The sequence below is a fragment of the Oncorhynchus mykiss genome, chromosome 25 (assembly GCF_057628025.1).
Source record: "Oncorhynchus mykiss isolate SJ-2025 chromosome 25, ASM5762802v1, whole genome shotgun sequence".
In the NCBI taxonomy this organism is placed as follows: Eukaryota; Metazoa; Chordata; class Actinopteri; order Salmoniformes; family Salmonidae; genus Oncorhynchus; species Oncorhynchus mykiss.
Window position 1 is genome coordinate 68,179,382 of NC_143046.1, and position 20,310 is coordinate 68,199,691.

Here is a 20,310-nt window from a genome sequence, read left to right on the forward strand (position 1 = left end):
TGCATGACTTTGAACCAAACCAGCAACAAAGTGAAGTGCTGGTCGCGACCGAAAAAGAGTCCACATTTTATTATAGGAGAGTGTACATTTTATTAAAATAGTATTTATGATAACTGTTCAGTAATGGGAAATTATATATGCAGCTTCTGCTTTGGGAGAAGGAGATAATTATATACCAGATTAGTTGAAAATATATGGTAACCTTTTCTGTAGGCAAACCTGTAACGCCCAGTAATGGATACCACAAATCTTTGGCTATACAGTATCACCACAGATAGAACAATGAGAACATCTTTGGTATCACATTATCTGGTGTATAATTTGTAGCTCGGTTTCTCGATGCTTTAAAAAAAGAGGTTGATGTAAATCAGACTTCGTCCAGCTGACGGCGATAAACAATTGACTGATTCCATAAAATTATTGAAAAAGGCAGGAGCAGTCGATGGTCGAGTACACACCCGCCAAATTCGAAGATGGATTTTAGTAGCTGTAGCTAACACACAATCGCGGAGTTTTGACATTAGTTATTGTGAATGGTTTGCTAGTAGCAAAGCTACCTGTCTGAAAATATTCAACATGAATACAAAGGGAAAGGGTACGTCACCTTAACATTCATATTTGCAAGTGATTTAAAAACAAATATTTTGGCGTTTGTTGGCTACCTAGCTACTTCCGTTAATATTATTCGCGAGCTAACGTTACCTAGCATGCATTTGCTGTATGAAGCTTAGACATCTGATTAAACTTGTTTCTGTTTAAACCAGTGTCTCTAGTTCCTTGATCAGCCTTGACTAACTAGCTAACTGTATGTCTTCTCTCTGTTACCAGAATCTGTCGATTGCTCAATGCAGCATCAACAAATAACCAACAGGTAATGTGGCTTAATAATGCTTATTTCTCGCAAGAGCTGGCTATTGTCTTCAATTTAATAATACAAACTCACTCTACACATACTGACACACGAGTTGCCCTGCCTCATTTGGCAATTTATACTGCCAGTACCTCTTGTTTGTCACGGCAATTCCATAAGAAGTTGGCAAGGGAGCAGAAACTGGCACCCTGTCTGTTGGTAAAGTGTATTAACCCTTGAATGTTCGTGTTCTGTAATGTAGTGGTGATAGTGACTCGATCAAAGTGTTTGTTCGGGTGAGACCTCTGACCCAGGGGACTGGCCTGACCACTGATGGAGACCAAGGCCTCTGTCTCACAGTCACCTCTCCCAACACCATTCGCCTGCACTCCAAGCCGGAGCCACGGACATTCACCTATGACCATGTTGCTGACATGGACATCACTCAGGTCAGTGTTGGTGGATAGATTATAGTTTAACTGTTGCTGTAACCAGGAGTAATTCACACATCAGTAGATAGAGGCTCAAATCAAACCAACTTAATTTTTCTTCCGTCTCCTCTCTGTGTAACAGGATTCTGTATTCTCCAGTGTGGCCAAGAACATTGTTGAGTCATGTATTAATGGATACAATGGCACCATTTTTGCCTAGTGAGTGGTTTTTCTTATTGTTTTACAGTTCATTCTTGTTCTATTAAGTGCTGTAATATCTCAGATGTTTTCCTATTACAGCGGACAAACTGGCTCTGGAAAAACATTCACAATGCTTGGTGAGTGCTGCATTGAATTATTTTGTTTTTCGTTGCACAGACACCTTCAAATCTTTGCAGTGCCTCTGTACTAAATGTTGTGTGTGTGTTCTTTCCCTAGGTCCGTCTGATTTCGACAACTTTACTGATGACCAACGGGGAGTTATCCCTCGAAGTTTTGAGTACCTGTTTTTCCTCATCGACAGGGAGGTAGAAAGGGTGAGCAGAAAGTAACTGACATTGAAGTGATTTTGTTGTTTATCTGTTTTTTTTCTCTGATTGAGGATTTAATATGCATTGTTTTTCCTGACAGTCTGAGAATGCCAAAAGCTTCCTGTGCAAATGCTCCTTCATTGAGATCTACAACGAGCAGATCTATGACCTGCTGGACAGCGCCTCAGCCAGCCTGTTCCTCAGAGAGAACATCAAGAAGGGGGTGTTTGTGGAAGGGGCTGTAGAGAAGTTTGTCACTTCAGCTGCTGAAGCTTACCAGGTAGTAAATAATTAAATGTGATTGATTCAATGACTTGCTTTATACAATGCTTTGGTCATAGCATACATTAATTTATTGTGGAAGATTGATTTGACTGACATTGAGCTGTTTGCGTTGAACTTATCCCGCTTCCTCTCAGGTGCTGTCGATGGGCTGGCGTAATCGGCGCGTGGCCTCTACCTCCATGAACAGAGAGTCCTCGCGGTCCCATGCAGTCTTCACCATGACTCTGGAGTCCAAGGAGCCTGCTAAGGAGGTGGTGAACATTCGCACATCCCAGCTGAACTTGGTGGACCTGGCAGGGTCGGAGAGGCAGCGAGACACACACACAGAGGGTTCCAGACTCAAGGTGATGCTCCAGGACTACTGTCCACTGACTGAACAAACATTCACAACACTGCACACAACAAAGGCTACATTCCAACTTGTATGTGTTATTATATGCTGTGTACACTCATTTGTTATATTGTTATCACTCCTGACATATACCCCCTATCTTCTCTTCTAGGAGGCCAGCAGCATCAACCGCTCCCTCATGTGCCTGGGTCAGGTGATCATGGCGCTGGTGGATGTGTCTAATGGGAAGAGCCGGCATATCTGCTACAGGGACTCCAAACTCACCTTCTTGCTTCGGGTAAAAGACACTTTTGTCTAATTCGATTTAATACAAAAACAAAGCTCTTGCTTTCTTGATGTTCCTGATGTGTGCTAACAGAAAACCTTTTTCTGCAGGACTCTCTTGGAGGAAATGCTAAGACCTACATTATAGCCAATGTGCACCCAGGCTCTAAGTGCTTTGGGGAAACTCTATCCACCTTACAGTTTGCCCAGAGAGCCAAGTTGATCAAAAACAAGGTTAGTATGAAAAGTTTATTTTATCACAATCAGTAATTGAATAGGCAAAAAAAATTATCCATATAAAGTGCTACTGATTGTAATACATATATTACAATCAGTAGTAATATAGTAGCACTACTATATATATATATATATATATATATATATATCTCTTGTAGTTTAGTGAGCATCTCCTCGTGATTTCTGGTGCTTTCAGGCCATGATCAACGAAGACACGCAGGGGAATGTGAGGCAGCTTCAGACTGAGGTGAAAAAGCTGAAGGAGCAGCTAGCTCAGGCTCTCTTTGCCCAGACACACAGTGGGGGAGATATGGCCCCAGGAGGGCCCCAGATTCCCATTGGTAAGGTTACTATTCAGGTTCCCCTAAACATCTGACCTAGGCGTTTGTTACACTGGCTCACTCTAGTTGATTCTTACATGTGTGTGTATACTGTCAATTTTCCCCTGTAACATTCATTCTGGAAAGTGTTATTGTTTTTACACATTCATCTCCCCAGACCTCACTGAAGGCGGTCTTGATGCCTCATACAAGACACAGTTTTTAGAAGCTGTGCGTCTGTGGAAAAAGTGTGAAAACGACAAGCAGGTATAGCTTTCTATACTTTGAAACAGATGACACAAGTCAATGTTGTGTCTGAATTAGAGGTTGACCAATTATGATTTTTCAACGACTGATTATTGGAGGACCAAAAAAAGCCGATACCGATTTATCTGACTTTGTGTGTGTGTGTACACACACACCTTAGCCAAAAGCATTTAAACTCAGTTTTTCACAATTCCTGACATTTTAATCAGAGTAATAATTCCCTGACTTAGGGCAGTTAGGATCACCACTTTATTTTAATCGTGTGAAATGTCTGAATAATAGTAGTGATTTATTCACCTTTTTATTTCTTTCATCACATTCCCAGTGGGTCAGAAGTTTACATACACTCATTTGGTAGCATTGCCTTTAAATTGTTTAACTTGGGTCAACCGTTTTGGGTAGCCTTCCACAAGCTTCCCACAATAAGTTGGGTGAATTTTTGCACATTCCTCCTGACAGAGCTGGTGTAACGGAGTCAGGTTTGTAGGCCTCCTCACTCGCACACGCTTTTTCAGTTCTGCCCACAAATTTTCTATAGGATTGAGGTCAAATCAAAGTTTATTTGTCACGTGTGCCGAATACAACACCTTAGTGAAATGCTTACTTACAGGCTCTAACCAATAGTGCAAAAAAGGTATTAGGTGAACAATGGGTAGGTAAAGAAATAACACAACAGTAAAAAGACAGGCTATAAACAGTAGCGAGGCTACATACAGACACCCGTTAGTCAAGCTGATTGAGGTCGTATGTACATGTACAGTGCCTTGCGAAAGTATTCGGCCCCCTTGAACTTTGCGACCTTTTGCCACATTTCAGGCTTCAAACATAAAGATATAAAACTGTATTTTTTTGTGAAGAATCAACAACAAGTGGGACACAATCATGAAGTGGAACGACATTTATTGGATATTTCAAACTTTTTTTAACAAATCAAAAACTGAAAAATTGGGCGTGCAAAATTATTCTGTTGAAAATTATTCTGAAAAAACTGTTGAGAAGCCTTTTTGTCCTAGACTTGGCACTCCCGTACCGCTTGCCATGTGGTAGTAGAGAGAACAGTCTATGACTGGAGTAGCTGGGGTCTTTGACAATTTTTAGGGCCTTCCTCTGACACCGCCTGGTATAGAGGTCATGGATGGCAGGCAGCTTAGCCCCAGTGATGTACTGGGCAGTACGCACTACCCTCTGTAGTGCCTTGCGGTCAGAGGCCGAGCAATTGCCGTACCAGGCAGTGATGCAACCATCAGATGCTGTAGAACCTTTTGAGGATCTCGGGGCCCATGCCAAATCTTTTTAGTTTCCTGAGGGGGAATAGGCTTTGCCATGCCTTCTTCACGGCTGTCTTGGTGTGTTTGGACAATTCTAGTTTGTTGATGTGGACACCAAGGCACTTGAAGCTCTCAACCTGCTCCATGACAGCCCCGTCGATGAGAATGTGGGCGTGCTCGGTCCTCCTTTTCCTGTAGTCCACAATCATCTCCTTAGTCTTGGTTACGTTGAGGGATAGGTTGTTATTCTGGCACCACCCGGACAGGTCTCTGACCTCCCTATAGGCTGTCTCGTCATTGTCGGTGATCAGGCCTACCACTGTTGTCGTCTGCAAACTTAATGATGGTGTTGGAGTCGTGCTTGGCCATGCAGTCGTGGGGGAACAGGGAGTACAGGAGGGGACTTAGCACGCACCCCTGGGGAGCTCCAGTGTTGAGGATCAGCTTGGCAGATGTGTTGCTACCTACCCTCACCACCTGGGGGCGGACCGTCAGGAAGTCCAGGATCCGGTTGCAGAGGGAGGTGTTTAGTCCCAGGATCCTTAGCTTGGTGATGAGCTTTGCGAGTACTATGGTGTTGACCGCTGATCTGTAGTCAATGAATAGCAATCTCACATAAGTGTTCCTTTTGTCCAGTTGGGAAGAGCAGTGTGGAGTGCAATAGAGATTGCATCATCTGTGGATCTGTTTGGGCGGTATGCAAATTGGAGTGGGTCTAGGGTTTCTGGGATAATGGTGTTGATGTGAGCCATTACCAACCTTTCAAAGCACTTCATGGCTACGGACGTGAGTGCTACGGGTCTGTAGTCATTTAGGCAGGTTGCCTTTGTGTTCTTGGGCACAGGGACTATGGTGGTCTGCTTGAAACATGTTGGTATTACAGACTCAAGCAGGGACATGTTGAAAATGTCAGTGAAGACACCTGCCAGTTGGTCAGCACATGCCTGGAGCACACGTCCTGGTAATCCATCTGGCCCCGCAGCCTTGTGTATGATGACCTGTTTAAAGGTCTTACTCACGTCGGCTACGGAGAGCATGATCACAGTCGTCTGGAACAGCTGAGGCATGCATGAGAGCATCAGTGTTGCTTGCCTCGACGCGAGCATAGAAGTGATTTAGCTCGTCTGGTAGGCTCGTCACTGGGCAGCTCCCGGCTGTGCTTCCCTTTGTAGTCTGTAATAGTTTGCAAGCCCTGGCACATAAGACAAGCATTGGGAGCTTTGTGATGGCCACTCTAATACCTTGACTTTATTCTCCTAAAGCCATAACTTTGGAAGTATGCATGGGGTCATTGTCCATTTGGAAGACCCATTTGCGATCAAGCTTTAACTTCCTGACTGATGTCTTGATGTTGGTTTTGGAGCAGTGGCTTCTTCCTTGCTGAGTTGCCTTGCAGGTTATGTCGATATAGGACCAGTTTTACTGTGGATATATATACTTCTGTACCTGTTTCCTCGAGCATCTTCACAAGGTCCTTTGCTGCTGTTCTGGGATTGATTTGCACTTTCGCACCAAAGTACGTTCATCTCTAGGAGACAGAACGCGTCTCCTTCCTGAGCGGTATGACGGCTGCGTGGTCACATGGTGTTTATACTTGCGTACTATTGTTTGTACAGATGAACGTGGTACCTTCAGGCGTTTAGAAATTGCTCCCAAGCATGAACCAGACTTGTGGAGGTCTACAATTGTTTTTCTGAAGTCTTGGCTGATTTATTTTGATTTTCCCATGATGTCAAGCAAAAAGGCACTGAGTTTGAAGGTAGGCCTTGAAATACTTCCACAGATACACCTTCAATTGACTCAAATGATGTCAATTAGCCTATCAAAAGCTTTTAAAGGCCTGACATCATTGTCTGGAATTTTTCAAGCTATTTAAAGGCACAGTCAACTTAGTGTATGTACACTTCTGACCCACTAGAATTGTGATACAGTGAAGTAATCTGTCTGTAAACAATTGTTGGAAAAATTACTTGTGTCATGCACACAGATGTCCTAACCGACTTGCCAAAACTATAGTTTGTTAACAAGAAATTTGTATAGTGGTTGAAAAACGACTTTTAATGACTCCAACCTAAATGTATGTAAACTTCTGACTTTGTGTGTATGACATTTACAACAATACTGAAAGAACACTTATTTTAACTTAATATAATACATCAATAAAATCTATTTAGTCTCAAATAATGAAACATGTTCAATTTGGTTTAAATAATGCAAAAACACAGTGTTTGAGAAGAAAGTAAAAGTGCAATATGTGCCATGTAAAAAAGCTAACGTTTAAGTTCCTTGCTCAGAACATGATAACATTTGAAGCTGGTGGTTTAATATTCCCAGTTCTTCAATTTTCCGAGTTAAGAAGTTTTAAGTTGTAGTTATTATAGAAATGATGAGGCGTCAACGATTTCTCTCTATACCATTTGCATATCATATACCCTTGCATGTTCTAATAGGCACTTTACTATTGCCAGGCTAATCTCAGGAGTTGATAGGCTTGAAGTCATAAACAGCGCTGTGCTTCAAGCATTGCTAAGAGCTGCTGGAAAACGCAGTAAAGTGGTGTTTGAATGAATGCTTACAAGTGTGCTGCTGCCTACCACCGCTCAGTCAGACTGTTTTATCAAATCATATACTTCATTATAATATAATAATCACACAGAAATACGAGCCTTTGGTCATATGGTCAAACCAAGAAACTATCATTTCGAAAACAAAACTTTTATTCTTTCAGTGAAATACGGAACCGTTCTGTATTTTATCGAACGGGTGGCATCCCTAAGTCTAAATATTGCTGTTAAATTGCACAACCGTTAATGTTATGACATAATTATGTAAAATTCTGGAAAATTAGTTCGCAACGAGTCAGGCAGCCCAAACTGTTGAATATACCCTGACACTGCTTGCACTGAACGCAAGAGAAGGGACACAATTTCCCTAGTTAATATTGCCTGCTAACATTAATTTATTTGAACTAAATATGCAGGTTTTAAAAAATATATACTTCTCTGTATTGATTTTAAGAAAGGCATTGATTTTTATGGTTGTGCTTTTTTTCGGCAATGCGCTTTTTGTTAAATCCTCACCCGTTTGGCGACGTTGAAGTATGCTGTGATTCAACGATAAATTAACAGGCACCGCATTTATTTTCTGCAACGCAGGACAAGCTAGTTAACCTAGTAATATATTAACGACCATGTGTCGTTAACTAGTGATTATGTGAAGATTGTTTGTTTTTTATAAGATAAGTTTAATGTTAGCTAGCAACTTACCTTGGCTCCTTGCAGCCACAAGTTCCTTTTGACGCTGCACTCGCGTAACAGGTGGTCAGCCTACCACGCAGTTTCCTCGTGGATTGCAATGTAATCGGCCATAATTGGTGTCCAAAAATGCCGATTAACGATTGTTTTGAGAACTTGAAATTGGCCCTAATTAATCGGCCATGCCGATTTTAATAGGTCAACCTCTAATCTGAATATTGTTTGTTAGAGAGGGATGGTAGTTAATAGACATACTGTACATCCTCCCCTCCTTAGATGCTGCTCCAGAAGGTGGCTCAGCTTGAGGAGGCCTGGTCCCAGAAGGAGAAGTTCATTCACTCCAACCGCATGATTCTCAAGTTTAGAGAGGAACACATCTCTCGCCTGGAGAAGAGCCTAAAGGGTGGCCAGGGATTACTGTCTGACCCACAGAGCCAAGCCCTCGTCGACCAGCTCAAGGACGAGATTAAGATCCTTCGAGACCAGGTACAATATGTTACCCCGTTAAAGTACTGTTGACCCCAATCTGAATTGGTGACATTTTTTTCAACTCGCACTTTCACAAAACACTTCAGAAAATGAACAACCACATGTACAACTCCTTAATTTGATTGAATTTGGCATTTGTGGCTACTTCTCATTCCCTCTGTCCTACAGATTGCGCATCACCCAAAGATGACCCGGTATGCAGCAGAGAACTACAGCCTCCGGGAGGAGAACCGGCAGCTCCGCTCTCTTGAGTCTGTGAAGAGAGCTAAAGAGGCTGCAGGCCAAGCTGCTGCAGAGCTAGAGGAGGAATTCCAGAGGGCTCTAGAGACTGAGTGGTCTGATGGGGGTAAGCACAGGAGATGCACAAGTAATGAAGGGACTGCACATCATTGTGAAAGTAACGCATTGTAGCGCTGTACATTTTTGAATTATGCTTATCAAGTATGCTTGTAGTAATATGTTTGTATTATGCTTATTATTCTTGTTGTGATTATATTAGTGATGTAATTCATCAAAGCATGCAAGGGTTTTCAGTCAAGTGAATTTGACATTTCCCCACAGCTCAGCCGTCTTACTCCACTCCGGTAACTGCAGAAAACATTTCTGCCATATCCATGGAGAGGTTGAAGGCCCAGTTTCTCCAGAAACAGACGGAACTTACAGCCACCATCCAAGCCTTCGAAGAGTATAAGGAACTCACCAAGTAAGGAGGCTCTCTAGAGACATGCATGCTGTCATGATATTCAGTATGAACCCTTGACTTCATGGACAAAAACAAATTGTTGCATTTAATTGTAATTAGCTCTTGGATCTTGAAGTTTATTGGCACCATGTTTTTTGTTATAGGCCCATATTGTGCTTCAGAGGTTTAAGGATTGTTCCTTATGTTCCAGGAAACAGATGTCAGAGTTGGAATCAGAGAAGAGGTACCTGGATAAGTCCAACAAGCACCTGGAGAACATTCTGGAGGCCACAAAGGCTCACAAGAAACTGGAGGTTTCTCAGCTGAACAAGATCCACTTTGAAACTATCAAGGTGAGGGTATTTGCTTTATTTAGCAGCTCGCCGATGGCTCAATGCCCCTCGAGTGCTGTGCCTGAGCTACTATAGAGGGTCACGGTTGGGGTACCTCTAGATCCAAGACTTTGCTCAACCTTGGTTTAATTCTATGAAGATTGACTAATACTTTATTTCTCATGCTAATTTTATGTGACTGTTTGGTTCTCCAGATTCTCACCACCCCCACCAAGGCCTACAACCTGCGGACCCGCGTGGTGCCACTCTCCAGCCCCGACCACCTGAACGTGAACGGGAGAGGAGATGAAGATGTGGATGACATCCAGAGTGAGCAGCCTCCACCAGCTATGACTGAGATGGCCTGTGAGGCGCTGACTGAGGAGCTGCAACAGGTCCAGGTACAGCACCCGGGCCTCATCACTTATAAAACAGATAACGTAACATTATACTTCTCATTCTCTTGGTGGAATCTACAAATCTATTTCCCTTTTGCTTGGCAGGAGCAAGCCAGTCAGGTGCAGACTCTGCTGGACCAGGAGGAGCTGAAGAGCATGAAGCTGCTGCAGCAGATTGTAAAGCTGGAGGAGCAGGTGACTGGGATGATAGAAGAGTTCAGCTGCAAGGATGAGGTAGGGAACTTCTGTCATGTTCTGGATATGTTATGTTAGTATTCTTATATTTTATTATTTCTTATTGTTGCATTGTCGAGAAGGAACCTGCAAATAAGAATTTCGTTGGATGGTGTATACCATGTGTATCCTGTACATTTGATTTAAAACTTGAAACTTTCATAACTATGTACAGATAAAGCTGAATACATTGCCTGAGGTGTTTCATTCCATGTGATATTCAAGCCCTGTCTTGAAGATAATAAAGTCATCCCTTGAGCTGTATTGGTGTACAGGTAATGACTATGACGCTATGGTAATTAATTCTTTATTTGCTTGTCCAGCTGCTCTCCACTGAGCGAAGTGGCTGGAACAGAGAACAGCTGAGCCTGCAGGAGACTATTAGCAACCTGGAGCAGAACCTACAGGCAGAGAGAAGGTCCAGGGAGGGTAATAACCAATCACACACTTTACCAAGTTTATACTGAGTTACCCAGGGTTCTCTGGCGATAGTAGTCGAAGACTGTATGCATCCACTATGGCCAGAACTGTAATACTCAATTGTGTTACTAGTGTTAGACTAAAGAAACCCCTACTTCACCACCCAGGCACCCACTGTTAAAACCATAATGTACCAATAATTGAGTCGGAGGACAGGAGGGTTTGTCTTTTTCCTGGGTATTATATGGTTATCAAAACGATCCAATCTCTTTTGTAGTTCTGAAGAGCGAGGTGCATGACCTGCGCCTGGTGCTGCAGTCCTCTGATAGGGAGCTGGCTGCTGTGAAGAAGGAGCTGTGTGAGGGCCAGAGTGAACAGCAGAAGGAGACGTCACACCTCTCTAGCAGCCTGATCAGCACTCAGCTACAGCTCCAAGAAGTCCAGTATGTATGCATGGCTACAGCTGTCTTGTTGTTTCGTGTGTGTCGGATGAGATTTCCTCCGTTTGATGGAAACCCTGCGAACTCAATGTCACCATAGTAGTTAGCAGACTCTCCATCTCCTCCCCCTCACATGTTTTCCCTCTCTCCCTCAGGCGGGAGTGGGAGCAGCTCCTAGAGCAGCAGCGGTCCCTGCAGGATGCCTTTGACCAGCTCCAGGCAGAGGCCAAGTTTGATGCAGACCAGTCCAGGCAGCAGCTAGAGGAGAAACGGCAGGAGGTCACAGCTCAGCAGGCCCAAATCACGGTCAGTCAGCCTCTCTTTAAATCAACCAAGCACTGCTTATCTGTTAAGGACATTCAGAACATGTCTCTCATTTGTATTAAATTACAGTTAAACGTTTGAGGGTTTTGTGTGATTACTTTTTCTTGATGAATATGTTGCTTGCGTTGTAGGAATTGACAAACGCTCTGCAGTCTGAAAGAGAACACACCAGTAATCTGACCTCCCAGTTGAAAGAGGATAAAGAGAGCACTTTAGAGTGAGTTGTATAAAGGATTGTTTTCGATTTGTGGATGATGAGACCTCCTTGAAGTGTATTTGAAATGTTATGTTGACATGTCATTTGTTTCTCCCCAGAGAGCTTGTTCAGACAATGGAGCAGAATGCAGTGCTAAGGAAGCAAGTGTCTGACCTGACTACACAAAGCCAACAACAGGTCTGTTTTTCATCGTTAGTGTTTCGTGTTTACATGGTTGGGTATTATAGAAGTTTTATATTTTTTTTCTTAGAAATTGCTATCAACAGTATGTTTAGTTGAACACTCTTTGCCATATTGAATCTCCAATCAACTGTAATTGACCCTCTCCGTTTGTATTTTACTTTGAAAGGCTTCTAATATGGAAAGCCTTAAAGAAAATCTGGCAGCTGCCAATGGGACCATAACCAGTCTTGAGCAAAAGATTGCACAAGACAAAGTAAGTCTGCTCACTTAAATGACCTGCCATGAATTATTATTATTTTGGATTATAGGATGGATATGATGTCTCTTGTGTTTGACAGGAGTTTGTGCTGGAGCTGATAAACCAGACCAGGGACCTCCGCAGTGAGCTGGGCGAAAAGGACCAGTGCCTCGCCATGCTGTCTGGAGATGTCAAAGACCTCACGGTACTGACTCAAGTAATTTGTTTATCTTTTAATGAATTATCATGTTTAACTTGTATTCTTCTCAATTCTTACTGTATTTTATCAATGTGTTTTAGTTTTGGCCTGTTTTGTTCTGACAGGCTAAGTACAGTGCTGCTTGCTCTGAGAGAGAGGAGATCAAGGAACACAACAACAGGATGCAAGCAGAGCTCCTGGACCTGAGAGAAGTAGCAGAAAGGAAGGTAGCTTCTAATCTGATAGAGGTAAGACTTGGAGTTCATTTTAAATTAACAATATGGCCACTTGAGCTTTGGTACGATAACATGTGCCTGAAATCCATCATTATGACGATGTCTGGATGGATGTTTGTCCTCAGGTAGAGGTGCTTCAGGAGGAGGTGGTCTATGCCACTGAGGAGGTGGAGCGACTCACCAAGGTGTTAGATGAGCAGGCAGGTCTTCTCCAAGCTTCACAGGATCAGACTGCTCAGAAGGAGGCTATCATCCAAACTCTCCAGGAGAAGGTAACAGACCTATTTCTATACATATACAAAGAGCCACTGAAAATGAATCAAGGGCTACAGTAGCATGGAAAATGGTAGAATTGAGACCAGACAAAATTGATTTAATCTCTACTTTACGCATGGGATTTTCCCTGCCTGCTTTTCACCAGTTAAAACAACAGCAAGAAGCGGTTGAGAGGACTGTCCGAGGCGAGAGTGCCAATCGTATTCCACAGTCATCCGTCACCCCTAAAGTGCTGCCACAGGTAACGGATACTTGTGTCTGAGGGTTTTCCCTCCTGTATGCATTACCAGGAAGGAACTCTGTCTGATCAAGAGAGGGTTAGCTAATCTTATTGATTTCTCAGACACCTCACACCCCCCGGAGCTTCAACACTGATCTGAGCCAGGTGCTGGAGTGCCAGGAGAGGGAGCTGGAGAACCGACGCTCCTCCATGTTGACTATGGAAGTGCTCCTCACTGAGCTCAACTCGGAAAGGGCCGCCAAGAACGAGGAGATCCAGAGGCTCAAGGTGTTGTTTTTTGTTTGTTTGCGGGATGTCATGATGAATGCTAAACATCCAATCTTGAGACACTTATTTAACACATTGATATAACGCATATGGCATCTAATAAGTCTGTTGATTTCCGACAGGGTCAGCTGAATGAGAAGGAAATTATGCGAATGGAGATCCAAGTTCTTCTTGACCAGTTCTACACCAAGCAGAACCAACTGGCTCAGAATGAAAACACAAATTGGTTAGTCCATTCAAAATCTCTTATTTTCACCAATTACAGTGCCTTGCGAAAGTATTCGGCCCCCTTGAACTTTGCGACCTTTTGCCACATTTCAGGCTTCAAACATAAAGATATAAAACTGTATTTTTTTGTGAAGAATCAACAACAAGTGGGACACAATCATGAAGTGGAACGACATTTATTGGATATTTCAAACTTTTTTAACAAATCAAAAACTGAAAAATTGGGCGTGCAAAATTATTCAGCCCCTTTACTTTCAGTGCAGCAAACTCTCCAGAAGTTCAGTGAGGATCTCTGAATGATCCAATGTTGACCTAAATGACTAATGATGATAAATACAATCCACCTGTGTGTAATCAAGTCTCCGTATAAATGCACCTGCACTGTGATAGTCTCAGAGGTCCGTTAAAAGCGCAGAGAGCATCATGAAGAACAAGGAACACACCAGGCAGGTCCGACATACTGTTGTGAAGAAGTTTAAAGCCGGATTTGGATACAAAAAGATTTCCCAAGCTTTAAACATCCCAAGGAGCACAGTGCAAGCGATAATATTGAAATGGAAGGAGTATCAGACCACTGCAAATCTACCAAGACCTGGCCGTCCCTCTAAACTTTCAGCTCATACAAGGAGAAGACTGATCAGAGATGCAGCCAAGAGGCCCATGATCACTCTGGATGAACTGCAGAGATCTATAGCTGAGGTGGGAGACTCTGTCCATAGGACAACAATCAGTCGTATATTGCACAAATCTGGCCTTTATGGAAGAGTGGCAAGAAAGCCATTTCTTAAAGATATCCATAAAATGTGTCGTTTAAAGTTTGCCACAAGCCACCTGGGAGACACACCAAACATGTGGAAGAAGGTGCTCTGGTCAGATGAAACCAAAATGTAACTTTTTGGCAACAATGCAAAACGTTATGTTTGGCGTAAAAGCAACACAGCTGAACACACCATCCCCACTGTCAAACATGGTGGTGGCAGCATCATGGTTTGGGCCTGCTTTTCTTCAGCAGGGACAGGGAAGATGGTTAAAATTGATGGGAAGATGGATGGAGCCAAATACAGGACCATTCTGGAAGAAAACCTGATGGAGTCTGTAAAAGACCTGAGACTGGGACGGAGATTTGTCTTCCAACAAGACAATGATCCAAAACATAAAGCAAAATCTACAATGGAATGGTTCAAAAATAAACATATCCAGGTGTTAGAATGGCCAAGTCAAAGTCCAGACCTGAATCCAATCGAGAATCTGTGGAAAGAACTGAAAACTGCTGTTCACAAATGCTCTCCATCCAACCTCACTGAGCTCGAGCTGTTTTGCAAGGAGGAATGGGAAAAATGTTCAGTCTCTCGATGTGCAAAACTGATAGACATACCCCAAGCGACTTACAGCTGTAATCACAGAAAAAGGTGGCGCTACAAAGTATTAACTTAAGGGGGCTGAATAATTTTGCACGCCCAATTTTTCAGTTTTTGATTTGTTAAAAAAGTTTGAAATATCCAATAAATGTCGTTCCACTTCATGATTGTGTCCCACTTGTTGTTGATTCTTCACAAAAAAATACAGTTTTATATCTTTATGTTTGAAGCCTGAAATGTGGCAAAAGGTCGCGAAGTTCAAGGGGGCCGAATACTTTCGCAAGGCACTGTAATTTTTGCAATCCAAGTGTTATCAGACAGTTGATTTTTCAAGTGTTTGATGGATATATTAATTGACAGTGAAGTTGTAAATGAGGCCATTCATCAGAATGTCTTGAGGGAGCTGCAGGAGGAGAGGCGTGAAAAGGTGTGTATCAATCACTCAACTCTCCTGTTCACCTGAATTTTAGTTTTTGTAAACAGGAAATGCCATTGTTTGCAGAAGGTGGTTTTTCATATTGCCTCATTCCTTTCATTTTCAGAGCACAGTAATACAGAGGCTCACTGAAGCTCAGGAAAGGTATGCAAATAGAATGTGTGAGAGAACAAAGTATGTTATGTGTAATCTACATGTGTATGCAAATACACTTTCTCTAATATGCATTTGTTAAAGTTTGACATCTGTTTTTGTTTGTTTCTGGTTTTGATTAGACTGCAGAGTCAGGAATCCCTACTGGCCCAGTCTCACATCTGTGTCCAGGAGCTGACTAACGAGCTGAGGAATCGCTGCCTGGAGCTCAGAGAGCTGAGCACTAAGGAGCACGACAAGGAGAGACTGCTTCAGGTGAGAACGGCATCAGGGTCTGAAGGGGTTCTGGTTATTGTAATTTTGAATAGACAATTATTAATTTTATTTGAGCAGGCAGGTCAATCAAGATCAAATTCTTATTTAAATAAATACATGTAATTTATATGGAATGCAGAAAATAGCAACTTTCACTAGTTGACAGGCTGGATCATTTTATGGGAGACATCGATCTCCATGCTCCTCCAGACAGCAATGATATCAGGAGCTGTCCTAGTCCATGATTAGTTTTAGGAGGGTCCTTCTGTACTGAATCTAGTTAATATATGGACATTGTTTTAGTGTGAAGGTGGGAAATGTCTGTATCTGCCTGACTGTCCCCTATAGGAAGTGGAGGTTCTTCGGAAGCAGGTTGACCACTTGTCTGAGGAGAACGGCAAGCTTGTGGGCCATAAGAACCATAAGCAGAGGATTGAGTACCTGGTTAAGCTAAAAAAGGAGAATACCAAACTTCAAGAGGTAATAATCATACAGTGCCTTGTGAAAGTATTCGGCCCCCTTGAACTTTGCAACCTTTTGCCACATTTCAGGCTTCAAACATAAAGATATAAAACTGTATTTTTTTTGTGAAGAATCAACAACAAGTGGGACACAATCATGAAGTGGAACGACATTTATTGGATATTTCAAACTTTTTTAACAAATCAAAACTGAAAAATTGGGCGTGCAAAATTATTCAGCCCCCTTAAGTTAATACTTTGTAGCGCCACCTTTTGCTGCGATTACAGCTGTAAGTCGCTTGGGGTATGTCTCTATCAGTTTTGCACATCGAGAGACTGACATTTTTTCCCATTCCTCCTTGCAAAACTGCTCGAGCTCAGTGAGTTGGATGGAGAGCATTTGTGAACAGCAGTTTTCAGTTCTTTCCACAGATTCTCAATTGGATTCAGGTCTGGACTTTGACTTGGCCATTCTAACACCTGGATATGTTTATTTTTGAACCATTCCATTGTAGATTTTGCTTTATGTTTTGGATCATTGTCTTGTTGGAAGACAAATCTCCGTCCCAGTCTCAGGTCTTTTACAGACTCCATCAGGTTTTCTTCCAGAATGGTCCTGTATTTGGCTCCATCCATCTTCCCATCAATTTTAACCATCTTCCCTGTCCCTGCTGAAGAAAAGCAGGCCCAAACCATGATGCTGCCACCACCATGTTTGACAGTGGGGATGGTGTGTTCAGCTGTGTTGCTTTTACGCCAAACATAACGTTTTGCATTGTTGCCAAAAAGTTACATTTTGGTTTCATCTGACCAGAGCACCTTCTTCCACATGTTTGGTGTGGCTTGTGGCAAACTTTAAACAACACTTTATGGATATCTTTAAGAAATGGCTTTCTTCTTGCCACTCTTCCATAAAGGCCAGATTTGTGCAATATACGACTGATTGTTCTCCTATGGACAGAGTCTCCCACCTCAGCTGTAGATCTCTGCAGTTCATCCAGAGTGATCATGGGCCTCTTGGCTGCATCTCTGATCAGTCTTCTCCTTGTATGAGCTGAAAGTTGAGGGACAGCCAGGTCTTGGTAGATTTGCAGTGGTCTGATACTCCTTCCATTTCAATATTATCGCTTGCACAGTGCTCCTTGGGATGTTTAAAGCTTGGGAAATCTTTTTGTATCCAAATCCGGCTTTAAACTTCTTCACAACAGTATCTCGGACCTGCCTGGTGTGTTCCTTGTTCTTCATGATGCTCTCTGCGCTTTTAACGGACCTCTGAGACTATCACAGTGCAGGTGCATTTATACGGAGACTTGATTACACACAGGTGGATTGTATTTATCATCATTAGTCATTTAGGTCAACATTGGATCATTCAGAGATCCTCACTGAACTTCTGGAGAGAGTTTGCTGCACTGAAAGTAAAGGGGCTGAATAATTTTGCACGCCCAATTTCAGTTTTTGATTTGTTAAAAAAGTTTGAAATATCCAATAAATGTCATTCCACTTCATGATTGTGTCCCACTTGTTGTTGATTCTTCACAAAAAAAATACAGTTTTATATCTTTATGTTTGAAGCCTGAAATGTGGCAAAAGGTTGCAAAGTTCAAGGGGGCCGAATACTTTCGCAAGGCACTGTATTTAACATTTCATCACATGCCTGCATGGTGTACCATCAAGAAACTTGGCCTCGGCAGTGAAATACTGAGGGGCCATTTCACTGCATTAATAGACTATAATTAACCCAATTTTTATTTTATTTTTTTATTCAAGGAAAATGAAAAACTCAGATCGGAAATGAGTGTGCGAGAAAATGCATGAAGCATGGAGAGATTCTATTGGCCACTCAACATTTCTTGTTGACTGCGAACATGTCCCCCAAACAACCTTTTCCCATTTTGAGTTGACTGATAACCATGCTATTGTATCATCACATAGGATAAACAGGTCAATAAACAGGACATTCATTACCTGTTTCAAAAACTGATTCTCTCAAATGTATTTTAATATTTCTATATGAATATACTCCTATTTTTTTAAGGCTGGGCTGGCCAATACATTGTTTATTTTTACTGCAATATGAATAATTGCGGTAAGTATGCATCTCATTGGATCTTAGTATCCCATGATATTTCCACTATACCTCTGCAGGTTAAAACATGGGCTACTTGTTCTCACCTGCAGCCAGTGTAGCCCCCTAGGCCACGTTTAAATGGAGGCCATGCCACAGCGTCATCTGCATTTATATCTTACACTCGTTTATACGATATCATCCTTGTATTGTAATTCTTTTGATATACATTTTGGTCTATATCGCCCAGCCCTAGTGTTTAACACAGTGGCTACCAGAGATGCCACAATAGGGTAGTCACGTTGTTTAACAACTGAACTGCTGGTTTAAATATATTTCAAAACTGTAAATGGATGTTCTCTGTAGTAGAATAATAAGTAATACGGGTGAATTTAGTTTTTGTTACCATTTATCTTGTCTGTTGGAACAATGTGTGTCTTGTTTTACTTTTTCTATTAGTCTCATCTGGCTTTAGAATAAGTGGCAGGATCATGTCTTTGGACAGGGTGCAAATAATTTCCTGTTACTTTATGCTAAACTGTGTACTGCTTCTTTCTACCATTTCTACTCTTTGTAATATGTGTTAATGAGATGAATAAAGAAATCAAAGTGTATATTTACGTTTCTTGTGGTTTGCATTAGGAACACATTACAGTATATCAGAGGTGTCAAACATGCAGGCTGTGGGGGTGAGGGACAAACTCCATATACTTCTGAAATGACTTGAACTAAATTGAAACTGAAGGAATTATAATCCTCAATATCCGAAAAGAAAGCTAGATAGTCAGGGAGAATCAAATTCAACCTGGACTGAGGGTAGATGTACCAAGGTTGGGTAGGTTAATTTCGAATTGTAATCCACTACTAATTATGTCAAATTGGGTAAAAGTTGAATTACTGATTAAACTAACGTAATCTGATTACATTCTGTTACTTTTAGATTAGTTCCCCTTTTTTATGATGCATTAGAAGACAAATGTATGTTACCTATTGATTTATCCTGCAATGTTAGATTACATAGCTGGCCATATGGATGTTACATTTTACTTTATGGGTTGGTTATGTAGGCTTCTAACCCATCACTTTCTACTACATATAATACAATTAAATTATATCTTTACATTAAAAACTAAAGTCTATCAGAATTCCAGTCATTCCAATAAATATTATACCCCTTGATCTTCAAGAATAGGACTTGGAAATATGGATGTATAGATTAGTCATTGTTTTACCTGAGAATGACTCAAACTAAGGACTTATTAGCCAGCCCTACTGTTAATGATTTTGTTGTCATGGAGGACTGATTGGGCTCATTGATCCGAGTTGAAACATAAATGCTGCACTCATGGAATGGCATGCTTTGAGCACTAATGAAAAGTGCTATTTACATTGAAAAAATGAATGCCATATGCTACATTTGCCATAGGCCTATTGTTTACCTTTTTGTGGGTGACAATTTGATATCTTGATAATATGCAGCTGTTTAAAGGGCAAATCCACAGATTAAACAAAACGACCACCCCAACTCTGTTTTGGTAAAAAGCTGAGGGACAGGCCTGGAGAAATATAACCACTCAGATTAATAGACCGCTATGGGTACAAGGACTGACCGTCCATGATATAAACTTTTTTGTTTTAACCATGTTATGATTAACATTAACATTAACATTAACAATTAAACTTACATCTGGCAAATGTTTAACAACCATACCTGGTGCAAAAAGACTCCTTTATTATTAAGACACTATTCACAGTAGTCTTAATTCACATTCTTGTGTTAATGTAAACAATGTTTACAAACTTTGGAGTAAAACTAGCTTATATTTGGGGTCCTCATGGAGTGGGACAGTTGAACTAAGATCATGAGGCAAATTATATTCTTCAAGAAACATTGTACAGTTGAAGTTGGAAATTTACATGCACTTTAGCTAAATACATTTAAACTTAGTTTTTCACAATTCCTGACATTTAATCAGAGTAAAGATTCCCTGTCTTAGGTCAGTTAGGATCACCACTTTATTTTAAGAATGTGAAATGTCAGAATAATAGTAGAAATAATTATTTATTTCAGCTTTTATTTCTTTCATCACATTCCCAGTGGATCAGAAGTTTACATT

General features: G+C 41.5%; 1 protein-coding gene across 1 annotated transcript; it reads left to right on the top strand.

Moving 5' to 3' along the window:
* kif15 (kinesin family member 15) lies at positions 1 to 18,807 on the top strand. Its single transcript, XM_021584947.3, has 35 exons — positions 1 to 595; positions 829 to 871; positions 1,113 to 1,299; positions 1,424 to 1,500; positions 1,582 to 1,619; positions 1,720 to 1,817; positions 1,912 to 2,091; positions 2,231 to 2,440; positions 2,600 to 2,725; positions 2,824 to 2,946; positions 3,146 to 3,290; positions 3,448 to 3,536; positions 8,335 to 8,544; positions 8,716 to 8,893; positions 9,109 to 9,250; positions 9,441 to 9,582; positions 9,777 to 9,962; positions 10,065 to 10,193; positions 10,517 to 10,622; positions 10,891 to 11,056; positions 11,209 to 11,359; positions 11,509 to 11,594; positions 11,693 to 11,771; positions 11,944 to 12,030; positions 12,116 to 12,220; positions 12,340 to 12,462; positions 12,576 to 12,722; positions 12,872 to 12,967; positions 13,070 to 13,234; positions 13,357 to 13,460; positions 15,181 to 15,247; positions 15,363 to 15,400; positions 15,532 to 15,664; positions 16,013 to 16,144; positions 17,896 to 18,807. Exons 1-35 carry the CDS (start codon positions 577 to 579, stop codon positions 17,941 to 17,943), a joined length of 4,155 nt encoding a protein of 1,384 aa, XP_021440622.3. The 5' UTR covers positions 1 to 576; the 3' UTR covers positions 17,944 to 18,807.
* Positions 18,808 to 20,310: the final 1,503 nt, after the last annotated feature.